Source organism: Anoplophora glabripennis, unplaced genomic scaffold (assembly GCF_000390285.2).
Source record: "Anoplophora glabripennis isolate ALB-LARVAE unplaced genomic scaffold, Agla_2.0 scaffold82, whole genome shotgun sequence".
NCBI classification, from domain to species: domain Eukaryota; kingdom Metazoa; phylum Arthropoda; class Insecta; order Coleoptera; family Cerambycidae; genus Anoplophora; species Anoplophora glabripennis.
In genome coordinates this window covers 606836-626733 of record NW_019416227.1, presented here as the reverse complement: position 1 = coordinate 626733, position 19898 = coordinate 606836, and the positions used below count along the sequence as shown (strand labels likewise).

Genomic DNA, 19898 nt, shown 5'->3' with positions numbered 1-19898 from the left:
GTGGATATAAATAATAATGGTTTTATTTACTCACGATTTTAAATAAAAAGTAAGGAAATAAGTAACATTCAAAGAAAATTATCTGAACTATTGTAACAATTTACGCCGACCAAAGAAGATTTCCTGATCGTTTTATTACACACCAGGAGACCTTTGCTAATGTTGAGAGGAGGGCTTGAGAGACTGGATCATTTCTAGTCAGCAACAAAGGAGGACGTGTGAATCATGCAGTAAAGGCACAAAACGAAATACAACCTTTAAGAAGTATTGCAAATGACCCTCGTAAAAGCACTAGCCGATTATCTAAACAATTTAATATACCGCATACCACAGTCCATCGAATTATTAACAATAAGACGTAATCTGCTTCTTCTTTATAGGCCTTTTAAAAAATACTTAGTAAATGAAAACTCAAGTGATTTCCCCAGCAAACTCGTGAACAATTCTTTTTTTAAACAATAAAAACTGCAAAAAAATTACATTTTTTTTAGTTTTGTTATAATATCGAGAAATAATGATGGAATCGTCTTACTCTCAATAGAACTTTTGTAGAGAATAAAAAAACCTATGAAATGGTTTTTTATGCGACCCGATAAGTTTATTTTTTACAGAGAAAATTCGGAAAATCCTCTAAAATAGACCTTTCTTCAAAAATTCATAACTCCGTCAAATTTGAAGCTGTAAAAATAATCTTGCGGAAAATGACAGATAATTTGTAGTTTAATCGTACGCAATATGGTTTCTGTCCGATGCATAGTTTTTGCACAATTGCATTATAAGCAAATTAGGGTCTTTGCACAGGGTGGTGATTTATCAAAAATGGTCCGATTTAAATTCTGAAAGTAGACAACAAAATCTCCAATTTGTATATTTCGGATTTTTGCCTGGGTGATGAGAAATATGCTAAAAATGCCCTTGAAAGTCGCCTGAAACAATCGAAAGTACGCTCCACATGGTAGTGGGGGAAGCAACGAGCAGAGGACTCTGGCTCGAGCGTTGGGGCGACTTTCAAGGCCATTTTTAGCATATTTCCCATCACCCAGGTGAAAATCCTTGATATACAAATTGGAGAATTTGTTGTCTACTTTCAGATGCCGTTTTTAGAATTTAAATCGGACCATCTTTGATAAATCGTCACGCTGTTCAAAAAAATACCCTAATTTGTTTATAATGCAATTGCGCAAAAATTGTGCATGGGACAGAAACCATCTTGCGCATGATTAAACTACATATTATTATCTATCATTTTCCACAAGATTGTTTTTCCAGTTTCAAATTTGACGGAGTTATGAATTTTTGAAAAAAGGTTGATTTTGGAGGTTTTTCCGGATTTTCTCTGTGAAAAATAAACCGATCAGGTCGCACAAAACACTATTTTATAGGCTTTTTCTTTCTCAGCAAAGTCCTATTGAGAGTAAGACAATTCCATCATTATTTTTCCGAGATATTATAATAAAAAACAAAAATATCTCATTTTTTTTTGCAGTTTTTATTTAAAAAAAAAATGTTCACGACTTTGCTGGGGAAATCACTTGCATTTTCATTTTCTAAGTAGTTTTCAAAAGGAAATACATGAAATATGCTGTAATATTTAAGTGTAAAGACAGCCTCTTTTTTCGCTCTATTGACCTATAATCGTAACTAAAATTTTCAGCAATTGTTACCCCAAGATTTAGGCCAAAGACAAACTTTTTGTAATTTCATTTTGCGTCGGGGTATTAGGTTTCATGAGAAACATTTTTTTAAAGACCGCTTGTTCCACTTTTTCTTCGCTATTTTCAAAATAAATTTAAAATAAATGTGTGGGTTTAAAAAATGACAAAGATTATTTATTTTTTTTACAATATACTTTCCCTGGGCTACTCGAGGATTTACCTTTGCAATTAAGACGTCAAATGTCAAATCGATCCGATTTGTAATATTTTTGCCGGAGTCCGGTTTATTTGCCGGAGTCCGGTTTATTTGCCGGAGTCCGTTTTTTTTTCCGGAGTCCGGATTTTTACCCGGATTTTTTTACCTGGAGTTTCCCCCGGACTTTCTACCTGGAGTTTTACCCGGAGTATTGCCCGGAGTTTTCCCGGACTTTTTTACCCGGAGTTTTTACCCGGATTTTTACCCGGAGTTTTACCCCGAGTATTGGCCCGGAGTTTTGCCCGGAATTTTACCCGGAGTTTCCCCGGAGTTTTTACCCGGAGTTTCCCCGGATTTTTTACCCGGAGTTTTTACCCGGACTATTGGCCCGGAGTTTTTGCCCGGATTTTTACCCGGAGTTTCCCCGGATTTTTAACCCTGAGTTTTTACCCGGAGTATTGACCCGGAGTGTTTGCCCGGAATTTTACCCGGAGTTTCCCCGGACTTTTTTACCCGGAGTTTTTTCCCGGAGTTTCCCCGGAGTCCGGTATTTTTGCCGGAGTCCGGTATTTTTGCCGGAGTCCGGTAATTTTGCCGGAGTCCGGTTTTTTTGCCGGAGTCCGGTATTTTTGCCGGAGTCCGGTTTTTTTGCCGGAGTCCGGTATTTTTGCCGGAGTCCGGTTTTTTTGCCGGAGTCCGGTATTTTTGCCGGAGTCCGGTATTTTTGCCGGAGTCCGGTATTTTTGCCGGAGTCCGGTATTTTTGCCGGAGTCCGGTATTTTTGCCGGAGTCCGGTATTTTTGCCGGAGTCCGGTATTTTTGCCGGAGTCCGGTATTTTTGCCGGAGTCCGGTATTTTTGCCGGAGTCCGGTATTTTTGCCGGAGTCCGGTATTTTTGCCGGAGTCCGGTATTTTTGCCGGAGTCCGGTATTTTTGCCGGAGTCCGGTATTTTTGCCGGAGTCCGGTATTTTTGCCGGAGTCCGGTATTTTTGCCGGAGTCCGGTATTTTTGCCGGAGTCCGGTATTTTTGCCGGAGTCCGGTATTTTTGCCGGAGTCCGGTATTTTTGCCGGAGTCCGGTATTTTTGCCGGAGTCCGGTATTTTTGCCGGAGTCCGGTATTTTTGCCGGAGTCCGGTATTTTTGCCGGAGTCCGGTATTTTTGCCGGAGTCCGGTATTTTTGCCGGAGTCCGGTATTTTTGCCGGAGTCCGGTATTTTTGCCGGAGTCCGGTATTTTTGCCGGAGTCCGGTATTTTTGCCGGAGTCCGGTATTTTTGCCGGAGTCCGGTATTTTTGCCGGAGTCCGGTATTTTTGCCGGAGTCCGGTATTTTTGCCGGAGTCCGGTATTTTTGCCGGAGTCCGGCATTTTTGCCGGAGTCCGGTAATTTTGCCGGAGTCCGGTTTTTTTGCCGGAGTCCGTTATTTTTTGTCGGAGTCCGGCATTTTTGCCGGAGTCCGGTAATTTTGCCGGAGTCCGGTTTTTTTAGTCAATCGCTTTTTTGGAGTCAAACATTATTGTTGTGCCGTCATTTCAGCGATTAAAAAACAAAGATAAAGTTCTAAAACGATACCACAAAATATTTCAAACCCTTGAATCCCTTAAAAAGTAAGAAATCAGTTTTTCCCTTTTTCCTAGATAGTTTTAAAAAGTGGATAATATGAATATTGCATCTATACCTACCTCTCATAGTAGTCACCGGACGTATAATCACGGGACATATTTCTGTATACTTTCGTCTATTATGAAAAACCGTGGATGGTCCATGCATGATGGTGCTCCACCGCGTTTTAGTGCTAACGTACCAGACTTCTTGAACCGGCAGTTTGGTTAAAAGAATTTGTTTATTTTACACCGGTTGTACTTGAAGCAGATTTATGGAATCGTAAAAATAATACATGCAAATTATCCTTAGCTATTGTGCAGAGTAGACTTAATTTTCGGCGGAGGATAAATTTAAGTATTACAGAAAATGGTGGCCATTTTCAACTGTTATTGTAGTGCTATTTAACGATATCGGTAGTTCATGTGGTTATAGTTAAATTTGTTAATGTTTTGTTTGTAAGTTTCCTCTTTTTTAATATGTTAATAAAAACAAAATAAAGAATTTAATTTAATGGAATTGCTTTTTCTTGATACTCTTTTGTAAATGTCAAAAATGACACATGAAGTCATAGCCTACTAGTTGTAAAACTGACACACTAAAAATTAGTAATGACACTGTTTCACAAAATCCCGATTTTTCTCAAACTTATTTTTTCGAAAAATTTGAGGAAAAAGATTTAAATTAAATTTCCTGTAATACTGGTAAAACTATTTAATAATTGGCATACTGGTAAAAAAATCCATATCATTTTAGGTCCCCTAGTTCAACTCTTATTGGGCTTCCAATAAATTTATATTTTTACCAATTAAACATAACAGTAAATGCAAATCAGGTACCAAATTTGAATTAATGCACAAATAACAGACTCCTCCGTTTTAACGCAGATTTTCTATAAAATGGAGTAATTTTGAAACTCAAATTACGTTTTGTTGTAATGAAATTTGTAATTTGCAGCTTTTGAACAAGCGGCATCATAGATTACAAATTTCTTTACACCAAAAAGCAGGGCCGGCGCCAGGGTATTTGGCACCTGAAGCAAATATTTGTTTGCCGCCCTAAGAAAAAATATATACAAGTTACTACTGTTGGAACAAATAACAAATTTATTAATAAAAAAGTTATAAAAAAATAAAAAAAACATTTCAATAGACAAAAATAAATAAAAAAATAGTTTAGCAAAAAACAAACAGAAATTATAAGAAACATCTCATAAAAAATAAAACAGATATTCCAATAAAACCAAAAATAAAAAGTATTCAATAAAAACAAAAAAGAAACTAAATAATGTCAAAACGGGATCTTTACACATATCAACTTTTCTACATTTTTCATTAACAAAGTCTTCAATAATATCAGCGTATACCAAATTATTTGTTATATCTTTCTCGATAGCAAAATTTGCTATCCGTCTGTCTGTTAACCGTTCCTGCGCCATGGTCGATCGTAAAGAATTTTTTATAATTTTTAATTTCGAAAAAGAACGTTCTTCACTGGCCACAGACACAGGAATGGTTAACAAAATCCTTAAAGATACTACAATGTTAGGAAAATTTTCACTCTACTCTATTTCTTCAGATTTTGTGAAATTTTCAATTTCTGAAATTTATAAAAAGTTAATAATCAAGTCTTAAAATGCCGCCTGAAACATCTGCTTCGCTGTTTCACCCCTTGCATTTTATAGAAAATCAGTGTTAAATGGTTTGTGCAGTAATTCATTTAGACAAACTGTGTAATAAAATCCATAAAATGTATTGCTGGTTGCATATTTGCTTCTGCCCGATAATAGTTCTAAATTAAATATAATAAAGAATAATAGCAGGATAAATGAATTAGCAAGTTTTGTCTAACAATATCTGTTCCATTGGGACAGTTGCCCATAATAAGATACTTCTTAAAATCAGAAAACAGCTGCAGGACTTTTTGGAAACTGTGATAGTGTTAACCTCATCAAATCACTGATCTTGTTGTTCGGAAACCAGTTTGCAAAAAATTTTAATAGATTCAATTTTACGTTTGTCTCGTTTGCGTCAGGAATTAAATGCTTATATTTTTTTAAAAACGCAATACGAAAACCCCTATTAGGAATCTAGTCCAAGCATTATAGAGAAATGCTTACAGAAATTATTACCTGGACAAAAAAAATATGACCGTATAGAAAATTAAATTTTAAATTGAGTTTCTTGTTCTTTAAACTCGATCCAATATGGCGAACATGGTTAAAAAAAATCGCAAAGTTGAAAAAAACGGTTTTTCTAAAATAACTAAAAAAATATAGCACGGATTGAAAAATTTTAAATGAGAAAGTTGTAGGTTTTAAAAAGATCTATCGACTGATTTTTTGATAGTATCGATTGCTTTGTTACTTTTCGAGATATATTCGTTAAAAATCTTCTCTCTTTTCTTCTTCTATAACTCGTTTACATTTACGTGCCCATATTTGCTATTTACTGCAAGCATAGCCTGCGGCAAGCCAAAAAAGTACATTTTTGAAAAATTAAAAAATATTAATTATTTTTCGAGATATATCGATTTTTAGAAAAAAAGGCGCTCTCGAAAATTGGCTAGATCTTATCATGCTGTTAAAAAATGTTGACGATTTTATTAATTTTAAGGATCAAAAAATGACTTTGAATAAGTTGCACTTTTTTGGGTATGTTTTTTTCGAATTACTATTTCAATTTTCATTTTATGAAAATGACTTTTAAAGAAAGAAAATTAAACATTTACAGGTCTATTCTGCTTCTAAGGCGAAAATGCTATAATATTCATATTTAGCTACCCCAGATTAAGTACAAAAAAATAATAAAAATTGAAATAGTTATTTGAAAAAAAACATCCCCAAAAAAAAGTGCAACTTTTTCGGTCATTTTTTGATCCTTAAAATTAATAAAATCGTCAACATTTTTTAACAGCGTGATAATATAACTCTTTACGAAGAAAATAAACCGAAAATCGTTACTGTAGGGCTATCCGCTGAGAAGATCTAGCCAATTTTCGAGAGCGCCTTTTTTTCAAAAAATCGATATATCGAAAAATAATTAATATTTTTAAATTTTTCAAAAATGTACTTTTTTGGCTTGCCGCGGGCTATGCTTGCAGTAAATAGCAAATATGGGCATGTAAATGTAAACGAGTTATAGAAGAAAAGAGATTTTTAACGGTTTTTTCGATATATCTCGAAAAGTAACAAAGCAATCGATACTTTCAAAAAATCAGTCGATAGATCTTTTTAAAACCTACAACTTTCTCATTTAAAATTTTTCAATCCGTGCTATATTTTTTTTGTTATTTTAGAAAAACCGTTTTTTTCAACTTTGCAATTTTTTTTAACCATGTTCGCCATATTGGATCGAGTTTAAAGAACAAGAAACTCAATTTAAAATTTAATTTTCTAAACGGTCATATTTTTTTTGTCCAGGTAATAATTTCTGCAAATTTAACATTAATCCGTGACAGATTGCTTGGACTAATCTACTTACCACGACCTTGCGAGGGTGCTACAATCGTCTCGTCTGAAACGAGGCTTCAGTTCAAAATAATTTTTGTATTTTGTTTATAAAAAAATAGGGAAGATTAAAAAGTAACATCATTTTCATCACTTTAATAGCACTAGTACAATCTTTAATAAAAATTAGACATCTATAACAATGGTTCACAGTTTTGATTATATCCGATATTCATATAATTTAAGTGGAATGTCCCTAATCACTGGAAAATTGCACGATGCATCACGATATGGTAACTGAATTACAAAATTACATTTTCTGTGTTACAGCGTTTCTCTTTCGGTTCTTCCGATACAGTCTTAATCATAAATGCATATTAATTTTAACGATAAGACACTTGTAAATGTTACAGAAGCATTTTTTTTTTTTCGGGAAACTCGAAAACAACCTATACAATTATTCTCACTAGCAAATTACGCCTTAAACTTCGAGCCCCTCAAAATTATTTGGTTTACCACGGTTACTTTTTTTTAAAATTTTTTTAATGGTGTCAAGCTTTAATTAAATTAAGATATTACAACGAAAACAACAATAAATAACTTAAACTACACCTAAGAAAATTACACGAAATCTATATCCTCTGAATCTCAAACAGTTTAACGTCGGTGTCGTACCATATGGGCGGATCAACATTGCTAAAAAAAAAAAACATTTCGTCGCAACTGAACGATCATAAACGAACATTGCACTCACCGTAAATATATCACCCCCCACATGTAAGTCCTGAACCAGGTCGTGGTGCCAGCGTTGGCTTGATACTTCCTAATCAGTATCGGGTGGGGTACCGGAAGCAACCCGACGAGTGTACCGTGCTGGAGGAACCGCAGAATCTCACTCTCATCCGTCAAACCCCTAAAAAATAACCCTTAAAGCAAGAGAAACACAAATTACCGACGATTTTATACTTGTCGATGCAAATTTTTTCAACCTGAGGCACCAGCACCTGCAAGAGCCGCATGATGGTCTGCAGAGGTAGCTTGGATTTCCACGAGTGGACCCATTCTCCCGTGGGAACCCACTGCCCGTTCTGACCTTCACTCGGACCACTGATCCGTAGGCTGTTACGCTAAAATATCAGTTATCGGTAATTGTTCGGGAAAACATCACGTATTTCGTGTTACCGTATTTACGCTTCTTGAAAAGGCAGACGATTCCGAAGCAGTCGTACTTTTGCTTTCCTTGCCTTCTGGGGAAACGTCTTTGTTCGCGCTCTTCAAACAAATAAAACGTTGAAATTACTACGAATTGTAAAAATGGTAAAATGAAATTGCACAAATAACAAGCTTTCCCTCGTTTTAACGCAGATTTTCTATAAAATGGAGTTAATTTCAAACTCAAATAACTTTTTGTTGTAAAGAAATTTATAATTTGCCGCCTTTGAACAAGCAGCATAGTAAATTACACATTTCTTTACACTAAAAAGTTATTTGAGTTTGAAATCAACTCCATTTCATAGAAAATCTGCGTTAAAACAGGGGAAAGTCTGTTATTTTTGCATTGATTCATATTTAGACAAATTGTGTAATAAAACCTACAAAAATGTATTGCTGGTTGGCTATTTGCTATAGAGCCCTCTTAACCAAACCTAACCTAACTTTACACAAAGAAAAATAAGAAAACAAATGAATACGAATATGTTGGAACACTATGCGGAATTAACAGCACATTACAATATTAAAAAGTATAAAAACTTGAGAATTGTTTTATTTATGACTTACTACCCACTATTTTGGAATTGGAGTGTACAAAAACTTAATAAAACCTACCTTGCTTTCATTTCCGATAGTGACGGACGTCTTAGAGGGCGTGTTCAAAGTAACAGCAGCCATGCCGTTGGTCAGTTGCAGGGTCTCCACCTGCTGTATCGAGGGATGAGCGGATTCCCTCTCGGTCATCTGCCCGATCTGGGGCGTGTCGGGCAAAGTAGCCTTCAACGTCCCCGGTTCCGCGGGTAAGGCCGGGTGGGATCCCTCCATGGCTACCTCGGCCACATTCTCGTGACTCGTCGAACTGGTCAGTCGGGATCTAGTTCGTTTATTCATCGACTTGGCTATGGTGCCGTAGTCGCTGGGTAAATTCGCCAGGCTGTGGAACACCTGCCGTTTACGGATGATGGTGTAGACGAGATTGGAATTGCCGTCGAACTGGTACTGGATGATGTTGTTGAAGATTTCTAGCAGGAAGAATACCAGGTGGTGGTTGGAGGAGGCCGAGAATAGGAACCAAGGCGTGCTGAAGGCCTCCAGGAGGTGGAGCAGCTTGGTGCTGGCCACCATCGACAGCGTCTTGAGGTACGGGGACACTTTAAGAAATAAATGGACGAGTATCACTGAGTACGAAAACTCGAAAATAGGACCGAAGCGTTATATTATATACTTACCATTGACTAGGATAGTTAAAAGGCAATCGAAGAGCGGTTGCAGGCGTTGGTGGCCGGTGGTGATGATTTTGTGGAAAACTATGATCAGAAGGTCGGCGTGGGTGCCGGTGAATACGGGGATGTCCATGGGTACGGTCGCGGTGTAGGGCTTATTGAGTCGCACTCCAAAGTTCCTCTCGCCAGAGAGCAGAAGCAATATGAAGACGCCGATGTGCATCAGTCCTACACGGGCTAGAAACGGTACGGAATTTTTCATTCTAATATACCCACCAACGTAAAACGGGCGTTAAAAACTTACATTGATCAGCTCTGGAATCGTTCAGGTGGTACAGGATAGGAACCAGAACTTCCAAAACGTCGCTACTTTTCAACACGAAATATAAAAATTTCTGGAAACGTCAAAGACGGTTACGACGAATCAAATTAACAAAGTTTAAATAGTCACCTTGTTGTAGTCGCACATCTTCCAAAAGAAAACCAGCAATTCTTGGTGAAAATGCACCTTTTTCGTGGAATTCGGCAAATAGGTCTGAAGCAGCGGGTTGTTCAGTAAACGAGTAACACCGCTTAGAATAAAATGGAAGTCTTCGTCTCTGTGTATTCGAGACAGATAGTTGATGAAGAGATTGTCTGGAACCGACAACTAAAAAAAAAAGACCTTTCTATCGTGGTTATTTTTATGTGAAGCAACCCGAGGCATAATTCGTGATTATTAAGGTTAGAGACACCTGAACCCAAACGAAAAGAACATTGATTGACAAAAAAACCTTCGTATTACCTTTTTATCGTAAACAGAAATAAAACAACACATTCCCAATTGCAGTTGTGTTATAATAAAAAATTCTGCGATTTAATTTGTTCTTTTTGAGCTGTGTTTTGTACTTACATCTTCAGATTCGGCTGGAGTAGACGAGCTGGTGTCATGGTCTAACGTTACGATAAGTATTTGTAAGGCAGCCTCAACCAGGGGCTCTAGAGAGTCGTTAAACAACAGATGATTGTACGGAACCCCCAGACCCACTGGATCATAGGCACTCACTGTATTCAACAGGGACGTGAACATCGGCAGGGCGTGTCGATTTTCAGCCGAAGTTAAGTGCCTAGGGATATTTTATTAAAATCATTACTGCGGAAATATTAAAAAATACACTTACAATATCCACTTATTTGGGTTCTGCGCAATGTCGGCCGGTGGCTGGTACATCGTCTCGCTGAAACAAGTCAGGAGAAGCTTTAAAAGTTCTGTCCGGTTGGTGTCGAACGTCGGATTTCTAGGAGGAGAATGGGCAAATCCCACACCCGCTTCCCATATGTACTCGCAACTGTCTATCGCTGACAACTCCTCCGCTTTATCCTGAAAGTACGTGTTACGGAAATGACCAAAAACAAAGGCGTGTTATAACTTACCGGGCCGCTTTTTCTACTCGCTAATACTGTAAAGTCTGGACAAAACAGTAAATCCTGCAAACAAAAGAACATGGTTATGGTGTTTCTAAATGTCAAATACCAACATCATCAAAAGTTGCACTAGGAACACTTACACAGACAGCATTCAAAAGAGATTGTGCCAACGGCACAGATTCGTCGTCGTCCTCCCCCTGACTGGGCAGAGAAGACCAAAAGAAACCCTTCCATTCAGGATCCTCGAAAATATATGGCAAAATCCTCGTAAGCAACCTTGTACAATTTAAAACTACAAAAATATGTTCCTTGTTATGAAATATTTTTACACATGGAGTTCGTTTTACCAGTTTGTTGCTCATGCTGGGTTCTGCAGCTACTGTCAACAGCTTTTACCAACTTTTCAACAGCTTTATAACATAACGTGGCTAAATTCGACGGAGCATCTTCTCGTAATTGTCGAATTTCTGCGGCTGGCACTAAGGTAAATATGTCCTGGACATTGGATACATTCTCTGACCAAAACTGCTCCCAGAAAGACTCGTCATTCGCGTCTATTGGCTAAAATGTTTCATTACTAATCAATGCATTGTTTTTCTGTATCAATTTGTAACAAAAAAATTATGAAATTTTGCAAACCACTTGCTTACAAAATTTCTTTAGATAAACTATAAATAACACTACGAAGTCATAATAATCAAAAGATGTGTAAATGTTTTAGAAAAAATTAGAAATGTTCTAGTAGACACTGTGACAGCTGTGTAAAAGTATACCAAATTACCTCAGATTTTGATGTTAGTTGGACCACGGCCTTTCTAAAATTTAATTTCGTGTCCACATTTCCCATATTGTACAAGTTTTCTTGTTAAAGATTAGAAGTCAACAAAATAAACGAGAAACGTCATTTATAACGCCATTTAACTATTTCGTCTTCCTCTTCTTAAAAATTATTGCTGATATTAGGTGTTTTCGGCAACTATGATTGTGTTAATCCGAATTTAGCAGTGATCTTGTAAGAATCGAGTTGATCAGATTTTAATCATATTTTCTGATTCCTTCTGCATCGTGTTCCTTTATTCTTAATTTCGATACGATAGATTATGTAGAATAAATCAGAAATAAGGATTGTTTAAAGAAACCATTTACATTACACGTAAAAAAACAGCTGTTTTATCGAAGACAAAAATTTAAACAGTTCATTAGTTCCTTTAACATGGGAGGCTTTCGTTTTGCTAAAAATAGTTAGTACCTATTAGCAACTAATATCAGTTCAGAGCTTAGAATATATACTACTAGTATATGTTTTAAGGTTCAGAGAAACTCTAAGTAACTATTTTGCCACATCGAAAGACCCTATGATAAATAACAATAAACCTGCCAATTTTAATAAAAGTTATAAAACTTCAGGCCCGATTTCGAGAACAGATTCCGGGGTCCGACTCCGGGAACAGACTCCGAGATTCGACTCCGGGGACAAACTCCAGGGACAGACTCCGGGGGGCAAACTTCCTTGATTTTTGTATGTAGGTTTTATTTGTAATTATGTTTCTTGGCATAGTTAAATGTACCATGGATGTTGTCGTATGTATCAGTTAAAGGAAAAAAAAAACGTACACAAAATACAGTGTAAAACGGACAAATTAAATGGATTTCTGACCTGCCTGCAATTTGGGGTATATTGCATTTTCGTTTTAGTCCGATAAAAAAAATAGTAGTAACACTCAACGACAGCGACAGTCATAATTTCATACAACTGACAGAGACTGAATGAAATTAAATGTTTCACATATTTTAGCTATTTAACGCTACATTACATGTCACTATTTTGAAAAAAATATTATTTGTCGAACCTTAATTGTGGATATAAGAAATTTATGTGATCTAAGTAAACTGATTGTAAACGTCTGAACAACTCTGATGGAAATTGGAACATGGAACACACTTTTATTTCAAAATGGCTACAGCGCCACAATTTTTGACAGGTTTTGGTGATTGAAGGAGCTTTTTAATCGTAAGTGACGTCAAATCAAAGAAAAATAAACTGATGAACTGTAAACATTTAAGTTTATGAGGTAAAGTTCGGTGGTCGGTAGTTTAATAAGTAAGAGTTTAATATGTTGTGAATTCCACGTAAAGTTTTCAAAGTTTCAACAAAGTAAGAAATACTTTATGAGTGAGTGCGTGGTGTTACAAGATGTACTTCTTTATAAGCTCAACTTCGCAGTCAGCGAAAGAAATAAACATGAAGTATATGAACTCGTTTTGTTCGCAAAGCTGTGTTAAAGGCATCATTGATGGAAAGTTACAGTGCACTTGCGGCGAGGATATCGGAATTTTCAATTGGACTTGGTCAAAAGCCAATAGTTCCTCTAATACGCGGATAACTAACAATAATAAGGATATTTTATTTCACCCCTTGTACAGTTCAGGAACAGCTGCGGTGAGGGGTGACATGCTTTTTCAGCCTAATCTTCATTATTATTGGGAAATTAAGATGATTTCTAACTTGTATGGGACTGATGTGGTAAGTTCTAAAGTGCAGTTTCACTGAAAATTACTGCGTTTTTAAATGACATTCAAATGAATTACTAAACTTGCATCTTATATAAATTATACCATAATGTACATAATACGAGCGCAAGTCCCAATGATAATTGATAGTGATAAAAATTCTGGTTAAAAAGTACTTTGACATCTTGCAGTAAATATTGAAGCTGTTCATTTGTATCATACGTTTAATGACAGCTAAAATCAAGTTTTTATCTCTAAACGGATTTTCTGTCATACGACAGTCTGTAGATAACTGAATATCATACTATGGGTCAGAGTAACAAAATGCCATTTCTAAAATTATTCCCTTATCATTGAAATCACCATATGGTGCCATTATCAACAAGATTCCTGTCACAATCATTTCAGATATAAATTTACATCATACAACTTCGTGTATATATGTCTGTGACCTTTTTTGACTTTTTATCGATAAGTGGCAATATCAGAGATAAAAAAAGTGCTTTATAATGTTATTTTCCTGGTTCTCATATTAATTTTTATTTAATTTATTTTCAAACTTATCGCCCTTGCTGAAAAAGATGTTCTTGACATGTAAATTGTATTTCTTAAACTGCTTAACATTTCTAAGATTTAATGTTTCACAAAGTCTATGGATGTTTCAAAGATAATGCACCAAAATATGTTTTCCAAAATAGGTAAACATTGCAATGATAAGTGAATGGAGAGTTTTTGGAGGTCACTGCGCCAGTTTGCGACCATCTCTTCATCACAAATCACCAGCAATATCTGATATACAGCTGGGAGGGAAGGAAATAATATATAATCATGCTACGACAATTTCCTGCTATAAAACGCCTTGTATGATTTTACAGATATTTAACAAAGTAATACTTCCATTTCGATGTCACTTTATGACACTGTAAACAAAGTAATTCTATTAGTTTTTTTTGTCTTAAAGATGAAGGGATTGTTAAAAACTTTCCCTTTGTGAAATTTTCTTTAGACGAGTCTAAAAATCGTGTTATTAATTTACGAAACAAGTTTTTCTGCTTTTTTAGATGGTAGGTGTTGGCACTTCAAAAATTGTATTATCGGACTGGAAATTTAGATTCTGCAGCATGCTAGGAATAGACTCGCAGTCTTGGGGTTATTCGTACCACGGTAATATCCAGCATAACCAGTTAGTAAGAAAGTACGCCTCGCAGTTTGGACTAGGGAGTATAGTGGGGGTGCATTTGGATATGTGCAATGGAACTTTGGAGTATTATGTTAATAGGAAGCCTATGGGTAACTTATATGAAGAATTCTTGAAGTGGGTCTTCTAAAACTGCTTTACTCTTTCAGGAATCGCTTTCAAAGGCTTAAAGGGACGGGAATTATACCCCATGGTGAGCTCGACGGCGGCACAATCGGCAGTGAGGATTACTTGTGCGGTTTCCGAAGAACCCACCCTACAAATGCGTTGTCTGGAGTTTATTTCGAAGCATCCCACCTTATATAAGAGGTACAAAGAAATACCGGGGCTTATCCGCTTGTACGAAAGGAAATACTTTTGGATCTTACCCACGAATGGTACAAATATATATTTTTCTTAATATAAAAGTGTCCCGAGTAACGATTTCTATCAATTTCAGAGCAAGACGAGAAAAAACGCATCTCCGAAATGGAAGAGATGTGCCCGATGAACTACAAGAACTTCCTGAAACGAAACAAGAAGCTGCGCGCTATCCGCTGGATCCCGCCAGAGATCCTCCACGTACGCGAAGAAGGAGAACCCGTTCAGTCCGATTCCGACTTAGAAACGATGTCGACGGAGGAGAGTAGCATTCTCACGACTTCTCCAGAGAATAGCAGTTCGAGTTCCGGTACGGTACAAGGCCTCGCCCCGTCTACGTCAAAGCAGGGCTGTGATGAATCCCGGACTAAGATCCGCAGGACCGACTCCTTCGGGAGCCACGCTGACTGTTCCTTACACGACGGCAAGAAATTTTGCGCGAAATGCAAATTTCGCATGCAGATCGAGGACGAGAACATGAGCGACTCTTCCGGTTCTTAAACTACCGTTCTTTGTTTTACGAAACGCGCTCGGCGAAGTCTCGGATTATGCTAAACGGAACACTGTTGGATAATTTTAGGTAGAAAAAGACGTTTACATATTTTTTATACAATTTCAGATAAATTACGTGTGTTAGTTGTATCAATATTTAATTAGTTGTAGAGTTTACATATCGACGCTCGCGGTTCTATTTTTCGCTGATATTAAAGAGACTGAAGGAAGTAAATGCGTTTTTTATTTCAAGGAATTTTTTTCGTGACGATTTATTTACACGTTCATTCAAAAAAGCATCAAGGGGTTAAAATGTATGAGATTCAAGTGGGATTGTTCTAAATTTACATGCATAGTCGTAGAGTTGTGAAGGCGAGGATGTTCTCGAAGCGCAGGCAACAATATTCGCTTCGGAAACAAAAGGTGCTCAATTTTTTTTTTTTTTTTTTAAGGAATTTTTCCTGAATTTATGCAAATTTCATGCTCCCTGCTTTAGTAACTACTCTTTTAAATATCAATTTTGTAAATTTTATTTCAGGAGAAAATTTTATTTTTTGTGACGATTTATCTCAATGAAAGGAACTTTTCTCTGAAATTACTCAAATTTCGTGCACCACATTTTGATAATTACCGTTTTAAATATTACTTTTGTAAATGTTAATTTTATGAAAATATTGAATAACAAAAATTTCTATAATTTGCAAGTTCCTCACGTTTATGCTCATTAAACTTTTCCAAAAATAAATTCCCGAGCATTTTGCAAAACTCTATTCATATCCACTGGGTGCAGATGGTATATTTCAAATTCCGAATGAAAATATTTACCGTACCCATTTTTTCTCTTGTAAGGAGTATTTGTTGAATGCTGAATATTAATTTGTATTTTCAAAATGATACAGTTCTTTGCGTTACTTAAAAAGAGTGGAAATTTAAAAGTAAAAACTGTTATACCAAAAAATAAAACGATTTTTTCTGCAGACAAGAGCCTAACGTCCTGTTTTTGTGGTACGGAGTGTCAAATACGATTTTTTTAAATCAAATTTAACCCATATCCTTTCCATAAAACAACGTAATGCATTAAAATTTGGTGCGGACAAGTTTTTAATGGTGTTATTAGTTTTTAACCATCTACTAGAGGGCGTTAGTTATGACCTTACCCACTGAGATTTTATGACAACTTTTTGGTTAGGTTCGATTAGTACTATTAGTCGGTTAAAATGAAAAAATAAATTTTTTTTGAATGCCATTTTAAGGGAGCAAAACTGTACTAAGGTAACTTTATCTAAGTTAGGTAATATTCATTCAAGGAAACTATCGTTGAAGTATGGAGCATTTGCATTCAAACACCCTTTATATTAAGGGTGGTTGGTTGATTTTTGGACCAATCTATCGCGTTTTTCTCAAAAATGTTGCGTTTTCAGGAATTTCGACAAAAATACCATTTTTACACCACACACCGTGAAAATCTTGTCCAAAAAAACTATATACTTGGTACGTTCGCAGTAAATAATCAAAAGCCAACAACACCAGTGCATTTAGCACCCTTAAAAACTTATTTGTACCAAATTTAAATGTATTGTTCCGATTATGATTCGTTTATAATGAACAATGACAAACCCTTACGTCTTCGCTCGAGATAACATGATCGTTTATTGGTTGAATAGAATCTCGTGAAAAATTTCAGCAATTACAGCCTGTGAAACAGAATGTTGTTTTAATGTAATCTTCATCTTATTTTAATTTTACCAAAATTTTATTGCCGAAATGAAGAAAATAAACTTTCTGTTCCAAACAAAATAATTGGTCAGGTGGCTCATTCATGAAACGCTCTGTATCTCAAAAACAATGATATGAATGATCCATAGGAAAAAAAATATTTTTTAATGTTCCATCATAAATTTTTGGTACTTTTTTCAACACCACACAACCAAAATTTTATATTAATTTTCGAGCACACTAATTTAATCTTCTGGATGCTTTTTAGTCACACTGTATGCTGTATACTATATTTTTTCTATAAATAACAAATCAACGAATTGCTTGCTTTCTAAAGACAAAGACGGGACGATTTTTTGCAACTGCCAACTTCATTTTGTTTCATAGAAAACGACTCGGAAAAATATCGTTATTTCTTTCTTTTTAGGCAAAAATATTTCGTTGAACAAACCTTTCGAATTGCACAAAAGATACTTTATGTATAACGTAATAAAACAATGCTTTTATAAAACCGTCAAATACTGAATAAAAAAATGACGTTATTTGTTCCAGTCGTTCGTAGAGATTGTTAATAAATACATCGATGATAATCTGTCCCTTCTGAATTCTTAAAACTTTTACATTATGACAATATTAGGCATTTACGTTTAGTTTTAAGAAAATCATGCCTGTTTTAATGATATTAAGGTAGTTCCTAAAATTTAAACGTTAATTTTAATCTATAAGTTGTGAACTGTTTTCGATTCACGTCTAGTTATTTTTAATGAAACTGCTCTTTAATCGTAGACTTAGTATTATAAATGTTATATTTGGGGTAAAATTTCAAATAATAAATTATGGTTATTGTACAGTCATCTCAATGTATTTAATTTTTGAAATAAAAACAAACTAAACTTATTTTTTTTATTTATTACTGGAATCAATATTCCAAATTTATTTATCCGTATTAATTCGTCAAGAACTTGATAAATAAATTCATGAAGTTATTTGACAGCAGATTTGGTGCACGACACTCTTGTCCAATTTCTTGATGAAGCGACTTCATGAATTAATTGATCATTAAATTGTCGATGTAAAACAGCTATAAGAAAAAATAAGTGTGGGCGAGATATAACTATAAAATATGTCATTGATATTCAGTGCCTACTGGCACAATGACCTACTAGTCTATAGTTGCTATGCACTTAGCCTGCATAACTGTTTCCCAGAATATCATTAGTTGCAAGCAAAAAAATCTCAGAAATTAATACAATTTGAAATTGAAATGTTTTAATCTACAAAAAATATTAATTACCATTAAAATGACGTAACTAGCTGGATTGGCAAATTAAATACTTTATTAACAAAAAACGATGTACAGGAAGTAATATACATTCATATCATAAATTACTTTGGGCCTAACATAAGGGGAAATAATAAAAAACTAGCACAAATAGTCTATCTGCGTTTATTCGTAAACGTCTTCTTTATCACCAACGTACCTAACGATATCTGCAGGTTTCAGCAACTTCTCCGCATCGGCATCTGGGATTTCGAAACCAAACTCATCCTCTATTGCCATTATTACCTCGACGTGGTCTAACGAATCTAGGCCAAGATCGTTTATAAAGTGGGAATTCAAGTTCAACTAAAAAAATAACTTGAATTAGACTTATTCTATCAGGGAAGGGACAGAGACTAACCACAAGTAATGGCACAATATTTGCTACTCTCAGAAAAACTTATTTTTTAAACGCTCCATAAAATGTACGTATAACAAAGATGAAATAACATTGTGCCACTACTACTTTAAGCAAAATTACTGTACCTTGTCGGGATTAATTTTATCGTACAATTTTAAGACTAAGAGTACTCGGTCTGTAATGAGTTTTAAGGTCAGTGGCGGTTTGGAACTGTAACTTCGCTCATGTGGCGTAATGAGTCTCTGAAACGAAGAAAAAAAAGATTTAATGTACCTTATCCGCAGTAACTTTGTCATATGATGCGCAAACTTTTAGAACTCGCTCTTTAATTTCTTCAGCGGAAGGCTTTGTTCTTTTTACTTCTGGTGAGTAAAATCTAATCTAGAGAAAAAAATGAATTTACTATCGCCCATGACATTCCCAAGAAAGTTAGGTTAAGTTATGTAATGTACATCGATTTAATGATAAATATCGAATTTGTTTTCTGTAAATTACTTTAAATTAATTAAGGAATAAAATTTACCGCTGTTTAATCTTACCTTTTTTAAACTGGATATTTACCTGTGTGGATGATAATAAATTGTGTTGTTTAACAGGCTCCTGTCGTGCAGTATGAAACTTATTTATGGAAACAGCTAGCGGCCTTAGTGAATATGTTCTTAGATAATAAGTATTTCTTGTGAGGGCACGAATGTTTTTTACAATTCCGGCCATTTTTTATATTTTTTAAATAATATTCTTTACGTCTTTCGATTTTCTTGACGACTGGAAAAAAACGATGCACAGTAAAATGACAGAAGCGCACCCTACCTTCGTTCATTCGAAACTCGAAATTCAAGATTTAGCGGTTGTTGTTACACCTTTGTTTCGAGAAACAAATTATTCAGAAAGGTTTAATTTTTTAGAATCAGTGATAATGCTGGATTAACTAATATTGAACTTGCAGGAAAAGTATACCGTAAGTACGAATTTTCTTTTTTCAATTTCGAACTGATTCAATCTTGATTTTATCTCAAAACTTATTTGTTTTGACTTAAAAATGATCTTTCATTTCGTGACTGTTTACCGTGTACTAACTTAAAAATCGATTTTTTGTTTTTACAAATTTCAATTAAAACGAAATAAATTTACCGCTCAAAGTACCCCATGGCAGCCACCTGTCGTGAAAATTAAATTTCCTAATTCTTCCAATGAA

General features: G+C 35.3%; 3 protein-coding genes across 6 annotated transcripts; 1 reads left to right on the top strand and 2 right to left on the bottom strand.

The window, feature by feature from the left end:
• Positions 1-7043: 7043 nt before the first annotated feature.
• On the bottom strand, positions 7044-11651 carry LOC108903415 (protein HID1). Of its 2 annotated transcripts, XM_018705581.1 has the most exons (14): positions 11526-11651; positions 11092-11305; positions 10885-11036; positions 10751-10804; positions 10498-10697; positions 10230-10443; positions 9789-9986; positions 9642-9732; positions 9344-9574; positions 8730-9265; positions 8085-8174; positions 7869-8029; positions 7657-7815; positions 7044-7598 (listed from the first exon to the last, which is right to left on the bottom strand). In XM_018705581.1, exons 1-14 carry the CDS (start codon positions 11589-11591, stop codon positions 7535-7537), a joined length of 2430 nt encoding a protein of 809 aa, XP_018561097.1. In that variant the 5' UTR covers positions 11592-11651; the 3' UTR covers positions 7044-7534. The 2 variants fall into 2 exon arrangements, with proteins under 2 accessions (XP_018561097.1, XP_018561098.1); XM_018705582.1 differs by lacking the exon at positions 7044-7598 and having other exon boundaries at positions 7708-7815; positions 7892-8029.
• Positions 11652-12715: 1064 nt separating this feature from the next.
• On the top strand, positions 12716-15540 carry LOC108903488 (SPRY domain-containing SOCS box protein 3). 2 transcript variants are annotated; one of them, XM_018705696.2, is made up of 4 exons: positions 12716-13268; positions 14317-14545; positions 14603-14830; positions 14893-15540. In XM_018705696.2, the coding sequence occupies exons 1-4, from the start codon at positions 12939-12941 to the stop codon at positions 15312-15314; spliced, it is 1209 nt and encodes a 402-aa protein (XP_018561212.1). In that variant the 5' UTR covers positions 12716-12938; the 3' UTR covers positions 15315-15540. The 2 variants fall into 2 exon arrangements, with proteins under 2 accessions (XP_018561212.1, XP_018561214.1); XM_018705698.2 differs by lacking the exon at positions 12716-13268 and adding an exon at positions 13720-13953.
• A 2796-nt stretch (positions 15541-18336) lies between these two features.
• Positions 18337-19512, bottom strand: LOC108903453 (acyl carrier protein, mitochondrial). 2 transcript variants are annotated; one of them, XM_018705647.1, is made up of 3 exons: positions 19265-19512; positions 18977-19084; positions 18337-18648 (listed from the first exon to the last, which is right to left on the bottom strand). In XM_018705647.1, the coding sequence occupies exons 1-3, from the start codon at positions 19415-19417 to the stop codon at positions 18469-18471; spliced, it is 441 nt and encodes a 146-aa protein (XP_018561163.1). In that variant the 5' UTR covers positions 19418-19512; the 3' UTR covers positions 18337-18468. The 2 variants fall into 2 exon arrangements, with proteins under 2 accessions (XP_018561163.1, XP_018561162.1); XM_018705646.1 differs by lacking the exon at positions 18977-19084 and adding an exon at positions 18829-18945.
• Positions 19513-19898: the final 386 nt, after the last annotated feature.

Coding starts and splice junctions, on each gene's coding strand:
- LOC108903415 (XM_018705581.1), bottom strand. CDS start 11,591: ATGGGAAATGTGGACACGAAATTAAATTTTAGAAAGGCCGTGGTCCAA. Junction 10,444..10,497: donor AACCCAAATAAGTGGATATT/GTAAGTGTATTT, acceptor AAATATCCCTAG/GCACTTAACTTCGGCTGAAA. Junction 7,599..7,656: donor TGGGGGGTGATATATTTACG/GTGAGTGCAATG, acceptor TTTTTTTTTTAG/CAATGTTGATCCGCCCATAT.
- LOC108903488 (XM_018705696.2), top strand. CDS start 12,939: ATGTACTTCTTTATAAGCTCAACTTCGCAGTCAGCGAAAGAAATAAAC. Junction 14,546..14,602: donor TGTTAATAGGAAGCCTATGG/GTAACTTATATG, acceptor TTACTCTTTCAG/GAATCGCTTTCAAAGGCTTA. Junction 14,831..14,892: donor TTGGATCTTACCCACGAATG/GTACAAATATAT, acceptor TATCAATTTCAG/AGCAAGACGAGAAAAAACGC.
- LOC108903453 (XM_018705646.1), bottom strand. CDS start 19,417: ATGGCCGGAATTGTAAAAAACATTCGTGCCCTCACAAGAAATACTTAT. Junction 18,946..19,264: donor ATTTATTATCATCCACACAG/GTAAATATCCAG, acceptor TCTTCGTTTCAG/AGACTCATTACGCCACATGA. Junction 18,649..18,828: donor ATAAAATTAATCCCGACAAG/GTACAGTAATTT, acceptor TTATTTTTTTAG/TTGAACTTGAATTCCCACTT.